General features: G+C 47.6%; 1 protein-coding gene across 3 annotated transcripts in view; it reads left to right on the forward strand.

Moving 5' to 3' along the window:
• The window catches only part of LOC147028892 (partitioning defective 3 homolog), a 336,652-nt gene that overhangs the window by 295,413 nt on the left and 28,140 nt on the right, over window positions 1-13,099 (forward strand). For all 3 annotated transcript variants that reach the window (XM_085879726.1, XM_085879725.1, XM_085879727.1), the window contains one exon: window positions 11,519-11,770. In XM_085879726.1, the coding sequence (XP_085735852.1) occupies window positions 11,519-11,770 (252 nt within the window). The remainder of the gene's footprint in view (window positions 1-11,518; window positions 11,771-13,099) is intronic.

The raw sequence follows: 13,099 nt of genomic DNA on the forward strand, positions 1-13,099 counted from the left end.
ATCTACGGCACCTCGAACCCGATCATTGCCAAGCAGGACCAGACCAGACGAGTCGATCTCTGGCACCTCTAACCCGATCATTGCCAAGCCGGCCAGACCAGACGAGTCGATCTCCGGCACCTCGAACCCGATCATTGCCAAGCCGACCAGACCAGACTAGTCGATTTTTTTTGGGAGGCATCCATTCATTGTGGATTTTTACTTCTCGCGGGAGGGGGGGGGGGTTTGGAACGTAACCCGAGCAATAAGCGGGGGATGACTATATATATATATATTGTTGCGGGCCGGGGGTCAGGCGAGAACACTGCTTGGGGGAGAAAGCTATCTCGGCTCCCAACAGACTCCCCGGAATTGTAGGCCGTCACGCACGGATAATTCCTTGACGCGGAGGGTTGCTTACCGACCGTGGTCTCCAATAACTCAACCGCATGCTCTGGGGTCCTCCCGTATATGGGTTAACCAGGTTAACAAATTAATCACGCGATTTACTTTCCAGGGAACACGCCCTTGGTACGCCTTATCCGAACCGGATCACTTTACTGGATCGGATGCAGCTGAGCGACACTGCCAAGGACGTACCGGCTAAAATAACGGATCGTTGGGAATAAAGTCCCGGCTAAACTAGGATTCCGACCATGCTGGATCAATGAAAGAAAAGACACAAATGAGCTGGGAACATTTCTAATCATAATAATTTATTTACAATGGGGCGAGGAAAAGTATGTGGTACAATCAATAGATTTTGTTGGGGTGTGCAAGCAGAGATAGGGAAGAAAGGTGTGGTGCGGCAATAAACAAGCAACTTATGAAAGCGGACGCAGAACAGACTTAACCCACAAACAATAATAACAATAATTATGATAATAATAATAATCTTCTGCAGTCTTACTTATATGGACAGGCGCCAGGACACACACGCACGCACACACACAGACACAGAAAACCCGATGAAGAGGAGGTATTGCAATAAGACAGGAGAGGAGTTGAGGCTATGCTCTCTCGGTACCTTTATATAATTGATTGCCCGAACGCACCCCCAATACGTTTGGGCGGAATGCCCCATGGTGCGATAGCCTCCTGACAGCTGGCGCGTCATCTTGGGCAGCTCTTGTCGAGACCGTGGGCATGAAGGAGGAGTTTGAGTTGGGAGGGTGGAGTCAGCATCGTGTGGGGGGAGAAGAGGAGGCGGAGTCGAGGTGCTGACGTCAGAAGGAGTCAAAGTGATGATGACAGAAGGCGGAGTCGAAGTCCACCTTGAGCGGGAGGTGAGGCAGGGCAGAGAGAGAGGGGGAGAGAATGGCCCCGCTCGGACTTTTATAGGCCCCGCGGCGTGAGGCAGGGGGCCACCCTGAAGCGATGTCGTCACCCGAATTGGGCGATCTGATTGGCCCCGACCCTCTGCGCGGCCTGGCCACGATGGCCGGAAACCACTTCATTCCACTTCCAGCCAGGTGACTCCGCGCTGTGGAACCCTCTTGCTCCGACCCCACGACATTATATCAATGTCCCACGCCGAACTCCACGCCATGAATCGCCGTGCAAGAACCCCCAGGCCGTGCCCTGACGACTGGCCGAGGGTCCCGCATGTCTGCTCAGGCGCCCCGACCAACGCCGGTCAACGTGCCGGCTCCGTGTGCGGATACGTGGCCCGATCGCAGCTTCCCTGGTCGTAGAGGCGAGAAGATGTTCGCTGTCTGTGGGGAACATTCGTGGCCTCAAGCGAGGACCGAAGGTACGATGTTATGGCGAACCTATGCACAGTCAGTAAGATGTGTCCATTCGTGCCCTGCTCTATACGATAACAAAGTGTCGCGAGCAGTACATTCGGGTCTGCCTTCGAGCACATTCCATACAGTGTGCGTAGATCCGCCATTACGCACGTGGCCAGCGCTCGTGTTCGCTCGATTCTGCTATCGTGTGCGCGGGGCGAAACCCGATCGATATAATTAGTCCAGAAATGGGTTGAAAAGTACATGCCGTCCGTATCATGCGCAACGTGGCATGGTTGTTGTTTTACTATTATCGGCCTCTGACGATGTAGCTATTGGCAACAAGCGACTAGCCACGCTCTTGCTGATATTGGGTCATTTGCTTCTGTGTTATGCAAAACACCATCCGTACAGCCTCTGAAAGAGATATTCATCCGTATGCCTTTTCAATGCAACCAGAAATCTCACCCCAGATCATCGGAAGCTCGAGTCGATCATCTCAAGCTGCCGGGCATATTGTATAACTCGCCGCAAAAGTTGGGTTGAGGGATCGCTTGAGGACCGGTACTCTGTGCTGTCGATGCTTATGTGGTGTCCGAGCGCCCCTTTCTAAGGTGCTGGTTCTTCCGTCTTCTCGGTACGTGTTCCGTGCAGTGTGGGTGTCGTGCTGGGTGTGTTTCCTGCCGATGGGTGTCCAGCGTAATGCCTGCTTGGCCTTTGCTGAGTACCCATCTCACAGTGAAGGAGGCATGTGGCTCAGATTTGCCTCAGGAATAATCAGAAATGAAATGAAGAAGAAATGATGTAAGCAAACCTCGCTATGAGACCCTCGCAACGCACGCCCCTGTTGTCCCACAAGACAAAAGGAAAGGGACTATCTACACGTATAGTAATGGTATAACTGTCTTGCAACCACTATTTGTTTGATGCATGCGGTTCTGAGAACCGCAACAGTGTGTGTGTGTGTGTGTGTGTGTGTGTGTGTGTGTGTGTGTGTGTGTGTGTGTGTGTGTGTGTGTGTGTGTGTGTGTGTGTGTGTGTGTGTGTGTGTGTGTGTGTGTGTGCGCGCGCGCGCGTGCAAATTATTGTTGGACGCTAACTCCACACATGGGTGGGTTTCATGAGATGGAACGGAGACTTGGTCTCAAAGTATCCACTGCCATTAGCGTGTCTGTGTGTGTATCTGTGTATCTGTGTGTGCCTGCCTGTGCATGTATATGTTGATTGTTAATTTAAGATTAAAAGAGACATTGTAGGCAGATTATTGGGGGGGAGTGAGGTGGGAGGAGGAAGAGGAAAGAGTCTGGAGGGAGGGGGAAAGAGTGAGGTGAGAAGGGGAAAGAGTTTGGGTGAGGAAGGGAAAGGGGTGGGAGGAGGGACCTGGAGTTGCGTACCTTCGCCGGTATAGTGATATATATATATATATATATATATATATATATATATATATATATATATATATATATATATATATATATATATATATATATATATATATATATATACATACATACAGTAGACTAGGCTTAAGTCGTCACCATTGGGACCGAGAAAAAAGTGACGACTTAGAAATGTGACGACTTACGCGTATGCGAACATTCATGATGACTGTGGGGTGAAGGATGAAGTTGCGCGTGGTCTGGACACGTATGTGTGAGAGCCGGCTATTGTACCAAAAGGAAAACACAATCCTCGGGGCATAGGTGGGGGTTCATTGGTGAGTTGGAAAGTGATCAAGCAAAGATGGAATTCATGAATCAGTTTATCAAAAGTAAACATAATGAACAACTGTAAGACAACAACTTCGCCTGCTTATCACCATCATGGGATTGACCAACGAACCCCAGAGACTTTTCTGGCGGCATCTGCCAGAAAAACCCAGTCTCATCGGCATTGTACACGTCCCGAGGCTGATACCTTTCCAAGATGTCTTTCAATTTGCCATCCTTCCAGTCGTGCACCACTGCCGAATCCACGCTGCCTGATTCCACGCTGCCTGATTCCACGCTGCCTGATTCGCCGCACTTCTTGACCTTGCCGATTCCCCACCTCACTTTGAATCTGTCTATCCAGTGCATCGGCAAGGTCTCGGCATCATCATGCCCAAGGTCCGCAGCGAATTTACGTGCCTTCAGCAGCAACATTTCACCGTGCAACCGAATATTTGGCTGAGCCGACATTTGCCGAAACGAGATGATGAGCGCGTCATCGACATCTTCAAAGGACACACATTTCACGCGTTTCACACTTACCACCGGCCTCGCGATCTTCTCCACTTGTCCAAACATCGTGCCCTTATTCTTCAAGATATCGTTCAATGTCTGCCGTTTGATGTCCAACTTCTCAGCTATGGTTGTTTTCTTCATGAGTGGGTTTGCCTCGCAAAACTGGATAATGTCGTATTTTTCTTGGTAGGTTTTAGTTGTCAGCTTATGCTTTGTCGCCATTGTCCTGCCTGCAGTGTGATCAACGTGTGTACGCAGTTATAAATAGCCTATCACTGACGGTGTAAACCAATGAGCGAGCATCACGATTCCATGAAATCGGGATTCTCACGAGGCAGCAGTTCCGTGTGACGAGTTAGGAGTGGTAATTTACTTGAGTTTCCATTACGCGGGAACGGACAACATCTGACGACTTAGACGAAGTGATGACTTAGAGATGACGACTTACAGAGGGATGACCCTTTATATTATTCATAGGGAAGGGACTTAACATGAGATAAATTCGGGACTTTTTGACGCTGCCGACTTAGGCGAAGTGACGAGTTACACGCTGCCGACTTACGCCTAGTCTACTGTATATATATATATATATATATATATATATATATATATATATATATATATATATATATATATATATATATATATATGAATATACACACATATTGCATACGTCCCATATAAGCGCTTGTTGGTGGACCACTGTGACCGAGGCACCGCGGCCTGTTCCAAGTTCCATTGTTAAAATATATGTACACACGCATAAAGTACATCAAATCGACAAACACAAAGGTTTACCTTAAAACAGAGTTCTTTAAAAGAGAAATTCAAGTGAAAAATTAGTGACATTCAATTCAAAAATATATCAAGCCACAGAGAACACAAAATGTCAGTCAATGCTTTTCACAGCTCAGACCAATGTTGTGGAACTCCAAACACGGGGTCGATGGACGTTACTTTTTTGTGTGCATCTACTGTATATCAAATTGATGAGTGCTGCAGTAAAATGAAAGCAGATCACACAAAAAGGTGAAACAATTATATATCGTCATGGCTTGCGAACGAACAACCAAACAGCTTGAAGAGCGCTCACCAAGTGGCTTAAGCACTCAAGCACGCACTCCAACGAAATGGTTGATAAGGAATGGCTGGCTTGGAAAGCAATAGGAAGCTGATTGGTAATGGGACACACTTGCAAAAACATCACTAATTTCTTAAAATATTAAGATTTCACTGCGGATTCCAAAACGTATTGTAGGGTCCAGGAGATCCAGAGTCCAGGAGATCCGATCTTCAAATCCAAAATCGTATTTCGATTATATACTTTAATTAGTCGGTGGTGGTCCATCTTGGAAAATGACATCATACAGTATAATGCATGAAATCACTCCAAGCTCCAAATTGGAAAATTATAGCACCCACAAGAGCGATGTATACAGCGATTCTTATGTATATGAATATCAGGCATTCGCTGATACGAGTGAGGGGAATTGAAACAAAACAAACAAGTTGAGCGCTTGATCGTGAAGAAATCATTGCGGTCTGTTCCAAGTAAAGGCATGGTTGAGCAGACCAAACAAAATGCCAGCTTAAGACCCACAAGTTGACACACCACCATTTTGGGAAGGCTTATAATCATTATTATTATTGTTATTTTTGTGATGAGCACCCTCTAAATTAACTTCAAAAGGGGTATTTTTATTAACCCAAACACCCAGTTTGCATTCATGCACTCCCTTGGGGTTTGCCTTTTGTGTTTCCCAAAGCACTCCAACGAAATGGTTGAAGGGGGGACAGAATCAGGGAGAGAGAGGATGGAGGGGGAGGGGGAAGAGAGAGGAGGGAGGGGGGAGAGAGAGAGGGAGAGGGATGGGAGAAAGAGAGGAGAAAAGAGGAGCGGGAGAGGGGAGAGAAAGGAGAGTAGGATGGGAGAGAGAGGGAGAGGGGTGGGAGAGAGAGGGAGTGATGGGAGAGGGGTGGGAGAAATGAGTGAGGGAGGGAGAGGGATGGGAGAGAGAGAGGGGTGGGATGGAGAGAGAGGGAGAGCAGTGCGACAGAGGGAGAGCGGTGGGACGGAGAGAGAGGGAGAGCGGTGCGACAGAGGGAGAGCGGTGGGACGGAGAGAGAGAGAGAGAGGGAGAGCGGTGCGACGGAGAGAGAGGGAGAGCGGTGCGACGGAGAGAGAGGAAGAGCGGTGGGACGGGGAGAGGGGGAGAGCGGTGGGACGGGGAGAGAGGGACAGCGGTGGGACGGAGAGAGAGGAAGAGCGGTGGGACCGAGAGAGAGGGAGAGCGGTGGGACGGAGAGAGAGGGAGAGCGGTGGGACGGAGAGAGAGGGAGAGCGGTGGGACGGAGGGAGAGGGAGAGCGGTGGGACGGAGAGAGAGGGAGAGCGGTGGGACGGAGAGAGAGGGAGAGCGGTGGGACGGAGAGAGAGGGAGAGCGGTGGGACGGAGAGAGAGGGAGAGCGGTGGGACGGAGAGAGAGGGAGAGCGGTGGGATGGAGAGAGAGGGAGAGCGGTGGGACGGAGAGAGAGGGAGAGCGGTGGGACGGAGAGAGAGGGAGAGCGGTGGGACGGAGAGAGAGGGAGAGTGGTGGGACGGAGAGAGAGGGAGAGTGGTGGGACGGAGAGAGAGGGAGAGCGGTGGGACGGAGAGAGAGGGAGAGCGGTGGGACGGAGAGAGAGTGAGAGCGGCGGGACGGAGAGAGAGGGAGAGCGGTGGGACGGAGAGAGAGGGAGAGCGGAGGGACGGAGAGAGAAGAGGGAGAGGGGTGGGAGAGAGAGAGAGAGAGAGGGAGAGGGGTGGGAGGGAGAGAGAGAGGGAGAGGGGTGGGAGGGAGAGAGAGAGAGGGAGAGGGGTGGGAGAGAGAGAGGGAGAGGGGTGGGAGGGAGGGAGAGAGAGAGAGGGAGAGGGGTGGGAGAGAGAGAGAGAGAGGGAGGGAGAGGGGTGGGAGAGAGAGAGGGAGAGGGGTGAGAGAGGGAGACAGACAGACAGACAGAGGAGTGGGGGAGAGGGTTAAGAGAGGGAGCAGAGAAAGGGAGTGGAGAGGGAGGAGTGAAGGTATTCTGGCAGATGTGATGTCCGGTTTCACGTTCATCTGAGAGACCGCACACACATGAATGAATCACCCTGCCTGTGAAACACCGGGATGACAGTTTATAGCTGGGTCCATATTCAAACCCAAGTTTGACAGCTTAGAGTGAGTGTGTGTACCTCTCAGCTATCCTGCCATGATGTGGCAATTCATTGCATTGTAACAACCTAAAACATTTTTTACTCATTGTAATCATTTAATTTTTTTATTTGTATGTAAATACGCCGAAGTGAGAGGTCGCATAATGAAAGAAGATTGCAGAAACAGGGAAACATGGTGTAAAATAAAATTGCCCATTTTCACCGAACGAACCACTGCCTGAAGTACCCCCAAGGCATCACACAGTCAAGCACAGGTGAATGGGCCCTGAACTCTGTTCAAGTCCTTCGATATATTGAGTAACAGTGCAAATATTGTAAAGCGCTTGACAAGTGGCTTAAGCGCTCAAACGAGCACTTCAACGAAATGGTTGATAAGGAATCGCAGGCTTGGCAAGTGATTAGCAATCGCCCAACCTTCATATTGCGAACCTCCCGGAGACGTCCAAAATGTCAAATTCTGTCTGAATTGGACAAATGAACTTTTTTTAGCATTCATAACTGCTGCCAAGTTCCATTCTGGAGTTTAAATGTTATAATTCGGATCAGTTTATGAGATTCTAGAGGTTATGGCATGTGTAGAAATGAAATGATGCCACAAACGCTGGCATTTCCGGGCATTTATAAGCATAGCAATGTATCCAGCAATTCATAGGTATGATGATCAGCCATTCGATGAAATGAGTGAGGAAAGTGAAAAAAGAACGTTATCATTAAGGCCTTTATCATGTGGCCTTTTCCAAGTCAAAGTATTGTTTGGCAGGCCAAAATAACTTGCCAATTAATACCCCAGCGAGGGAGAGCAGTCTGACCAAGGATGAGCCTTGAAAAAGGAAAATTAAATATATCCATGAATTATCTTCAAAGGTGTGTTCAAATGAACTCAAATACCCAGTTTTCACACCTCATGCACTCCCTTGAAATTCCCTGAGTATGCATGCAAAGTTTCAGGTCACTCGGTTTCATGGTTTTGGAGTTATGGAGGACATGCACGCGCACACGCACACACGTGCACTGACTGACACACACTGACATTTATTAGTAGAGCCTCGCAAATGCAACCTGTCGCTTTGCTGATGGGAATATTGAGACAGGGGAAGGGCTGGCGGGGGGGGGGGTGAGGTGGGAGAGGAGAGGAGGGGAGCAAAGAGTGGTGGGGGAGAGAGGATGGGTGAGGAAAGGGGAGCTGGGAAGGGAGGGGGGAGAAAGTGAGGTCTCACCACATGTCGCTATACACTCCGGGTGGGGGAGGGAGTGAGGAGGATAGCGGAGAGAGGAAGTAGTGGGGAGGGGAAGGGGGTGTTATTGATATGCATTTGTTAGGGGGCTTTTGGGAAAGCTGGGGGTTGGAGGTGGGAATTTCTGGTGTTGGCTTAATGGTGAGGGTGGTGGGCTTGGGATCATTGGGTCCAGAGTTCAAATCCTGCTTGTCTGTTGAATTAATACCAGGTGGGGTTGATTCAGCCTGTCATCCTTCCAAGGTCGGCAAAATGAGTAACAGCTTGCTGGGGTGATTGAGCCATTCGAGTATCCTGTGTCAGAGTGATGACCCATCCAGGATTGTGCCCAATAGCCCAGGAGACTGCTTCGGCAGCACCAACACTCTGAACAGAGTCTGGTTCCAATGGATGAATGGATGGATGGGGGTGGGAGTAGTCTCCTTATGCCGGTATTGGTACAGGATTGAACAAAATTGGGTATATTAAAACAGCACACATAAACAGGTGATACGAAACTACGCCTGGACACTGCCCAGAGACGTCCGTGGGGGACAGAGGGGCTCTGGGTTGGGAGAGATAAGCATTAGGGAAGGGGAAGGGAAGGAAGCACATTTTCCTTCGATCATAGAAAAAGCTGCTCCAGTGTTCGTGCCTTTAATTTCCACAAATACGATAAGCTTGAGAATCTCTTAACCTGAGATGAATTGTGGAACTGATCTCAGCAGCAATTTCTACTGTTGAAAAAAAAAAGGCTTTCATTTTCCAATTTGCACATTCTTTGACCCCCCCCCCCCTTTCCTCCTACTTGACCTCCATAGTTGTATGATGGTGGAGGGGAGTTTGGGAGGAGGATAGCGTGAGTGGAAGACAGGGAAGGCAGTGGAACGGGAGGGGAGGGGGAAGGCAGCGTAAGGGGAGAGGAAGCAGCCTAAGGGAAAGCGAAGGGAGCGTGAGGGGAAGGGAAGGCAGCATAAGGGTAGGGAAGGCAGCGTGAGGGGAAGGGAAGTCAGCATACCAGGGCGTTACCAGGGTTTTATCCGGGCAATAAAATGTGCCCAAACAGTAATGTTTTTGTTTCTAACTGCTGTGTTCGATTAATAACTGGGCAGAAGCATTTAAAAATTAAAGCCCATGCCATCTACTTGGCAAAGGCCTGTCTGCATGTATGCACCCCCACTGCTCCCCCCCTTCCCACAAATACGTGTTCCTCCATCCACATCCTTTGTGCTGTCCTAATTAATATAAATGTACCAATAGATGCTGCAATATATTAATAGTCGGCAGTTGCTGAAAACGAAGAGGTATGTCGACAGCACACACAGACGTGGTACAAATGGGTACAAATCACTCCGTGGGGTGTGTGTGTGCGTGCCTGCATGCTTGGTTACGGGTGTGTGGGGCACACAATATGAACTTGAACTCGCACTCGGGGCCCATGGCGCTGTACAGGAGGCTATGCACCCGTCTCGTGAACCACGTGTTTCTGCAAATGTGCTGCAGCACCGAAGCCATTTGGGGAGTGGACGTGCTGCAGCATCAAAGCCACACGAGACGTACCACTGTGCAGTGCTGGTGTGGGTAAATCCGTGCATGAGTATATTGCCGGTGCACGTGCATGGTTAGCATAGACTGCTAGGAGGTTGGAGGGACACGTGTGGGGAAGAGTAGTGGGTGGGGTTGGAGGGGCATGCATGAAAGCAGGCCTTTGCCAGGTACAGTAGTTAGCATGAATTTTAATTTTTAAATACTCCCTCCCAGTTTTATAAAGAAAACGGTTAAAAAGAAAACGTTGCTGTTTGGGTGTGTTTTATTGCCTCGGCAAAGCCCAAGCATGCTGCCTACTCTCCAATTAACACTGCCTTTCCTCCCTCTCCCCTCTCGCTTCCTTCCATTCCCCTTACGCTGCCTTCCCCTCCCCTCACACTGCCTTCCCATTCCTTCCCCTCCTGCTGCCTTCCATATATATATATATATATATATATATATATATATATATATATGTATATGTATGTATATAAATGTAATATTTTAAGGGTTGAGGGAGTTTAAAGTTTGTTTATTTGAAACAGCAATTTATGAATTATCACATGAACCCAAACCACTTGAGCACTTTCCTTCGATAACCATGATGTGGGAATTAAATATTTATAAGTTCAGGTCGATTCTCGTTGCTGTCATTTCAACCAAGCAACCATGACTGGTTGTGTCTGTCTCAAATTTAGTTTGTGCAATTGAAAAGAGGCCTAAATGACTCTCTCGGTACTTAAGAGTGGGTCAGACGCTTTGACGAAACCAGCTATCTCACGTCGCCATTCGAGTCTTGTCTAAGTACTGACCCTTAGGAGTGATTTTATTTACAATTGGCACACACAACATCCTGCATGATTCAAGGCAGGGTTACTTATTCCTGAACTCTTCTTAATGGAGATTTTGCATCCTTTCCATCTCCAGATACTGACTTTGGTAGCTTGTACAATTGCGTGCAGCAATTCCTCATGTTACATCCCATCATTTTTTGCACACTAAATTCATTTTGACAATTCTGCGAATGACATTCCAGCCACAGCAAGAACAGAAATCAAATAACTCCTGAATGATGGTTTTTCTGAGCCATAAAAAAACAATTTCTCATCAAGCGCAGCCGTTGATAATTATACAATCACACAAAGTGCTTGTTCCGTCTCATGCCATATAATGAATGAGTCTGTTGTGGGAAATTGTTGTTGTTACCATTAAATAGGCCTGAGCCGAACAAGCGCTTTCCTTGTTGGAATCTCAGCTGTAACAATGTGAAGATGGTTGTCTCCCCTTTGGATGAAGGTGTTTTGTTGATCTTGCCAGTCATGGGTGTGAGGTTTGGTCATACTTTAAATTAAACTTGTTACAGTTATGACTTTGGCTGTACCTCATAAGTTTTAAAATGCAAGATGTTGTTTGTATAATGTGTTGTTAACACAAGTTTGTGAACCACACGCGTTTTTTAAAAACTGTTGCAGCATCATTTGAGGTTATATATTTTTAAATCCCCTATTTTTCCCCATTTTGATCCACTCCGAATGAATGAATACCTTATGTGTTGGTTCTGCTGACTGAAATGCTTTTTGCATTTCCAAGGGACTATTACTCCATTCTAAAAGATTATGTTCCTCTCCCCGGCCTTTTCCCATGAGGTTTGGGAAGCATAAGAAAGAGGACAAGAGTGGAAAAGCAGAGGGGAGTACTTTGGACAGAGTTTCCAGGTCAAAGGTTGTGACCCAAGGGCTGGAATCTGTGCCTTGTGGGTCAGAGAGCACAACCCTGGCCACAGAGGGAAGCCCATCTTTGCCTGAGGACATGGCCCAGGAGTTGGAGGGAATGTTCGAAGAGCAGGTGGATGATGAAGAATCGGTGGAGATGGAAACCGAGAAGCCACGAGAGAGAAAGTGAGTTTGTTGTAACGTCCTGTCTCGTTTGGATACCGTGTAGTTTATTTCACTTTTGCTTCATGAAAGGAAAATCGAGGGAATGCTTGCATTTTTTTCTCTTTTCTTGGTGGAAAGGAACAGTCACATTTTTAGTGACGGCAAAAAGGGAGATTTCCTGTCGAGCTAGATAAATGAACACTTTGAAATTGGCTGTCTCAATGTGGCCTTCAACATCTGGAGTAGTTCAAAGAGCAATCCTGAATGAAAGCCAAGTTTGCATTGCCCTTTCCAAAATTGCCACTCACTGGGAGGCCAACAAGTCTGCCTGTAGGATTTCGGGCGACTTGGTGCGTTTTGATCGCTGCTGGATAGGGTCAAGGTCATTAAGGGAAATTCCGCAATCGCTGTTATACCCCCCTATCACATGGCCATCTGAGAGCAGGAAGGTGTCACGTGCTTTCACTGCAATACTTTTCTCGGAAATTGTTTTAACTTCTTTGGTAATGACTTAAACCTCCGGTTTCCTGATCGTGTGTCATTTTGTCCTTGTTAATGTGTTTATAACTTTTACTCGCTTAAAAAACAACCCACTTGTGTCTTTGTACTTTCACAGTGGGATAAAAAGAGTGGGGAAGGATTGAAGGCTGGGGGTGAGGAGCATGCTTTTGATTGGAATGATGAATAAGTCATCAAAGATGAGAATATATTCCACTTGTAAAAGTCGAACAATAATTATTCGCTTCTTTGTCATTGGGTTTTGTTGTACATGTTAGATTGAGATTGAATGTGTCGGCGGTGTGTTTTTACGAGGAGGTTGAGCCCATATGCGACTGAATCGCCGAACCCAAAAGTTGACACTGGTGAAATCAACCCCCTTACCCTTTCCAACCTCAATGTTCTTTAGGTTAAGGATGAAGAGACAAAAAATATAGTTTTTTTTTTTTTCTCACATTCTTAGATTGGTGACTTGATGCTTTACGGGTCAGATGACACTTCTTGGTCATGGTTGGATGTATGTTCCCAGGTGGCTGGCGAATACATTTTGAGTTTAGGCAAGGCTGTCTGTGAGCCCTCACATGAGCATTACACTGAAGCATGTAATAAATTATTTATTTTCACATTTTCCTAACACATCCTGCAACCGCAGCAACTGTGAGATGTGAGGGTGTTGAGGCAATCTCTGGAAGAGTTATCCGACTGAACTCTCCCACAGTGAATTTGGTCGATAATGCATTTATTTACCAAGCTTTATTAAAGAGACATTAAATATTGAACAGGCCTTTTAATAGTGATTTAGTGTAGCTGCTTTGCGCTGAGCACATCAAGGGAAAGGTCACATAATAGGGC

This window comes from Eptatretus burgeri, chromosome 4, assembly GCF_056783735.1.
Source record: "Eptatretus burgeri isolate ZD-2024b chromosome 4, Ebu_testis_v1, whole genome shotgun sequence".
In the NCBI taxonomy this organism is placed as follows: Eukaryota; Metazoa; Chordata; class Myxini; order Myxiniformes; family Myxinidae; genus Eptatretus; species Eptatretus burgeri.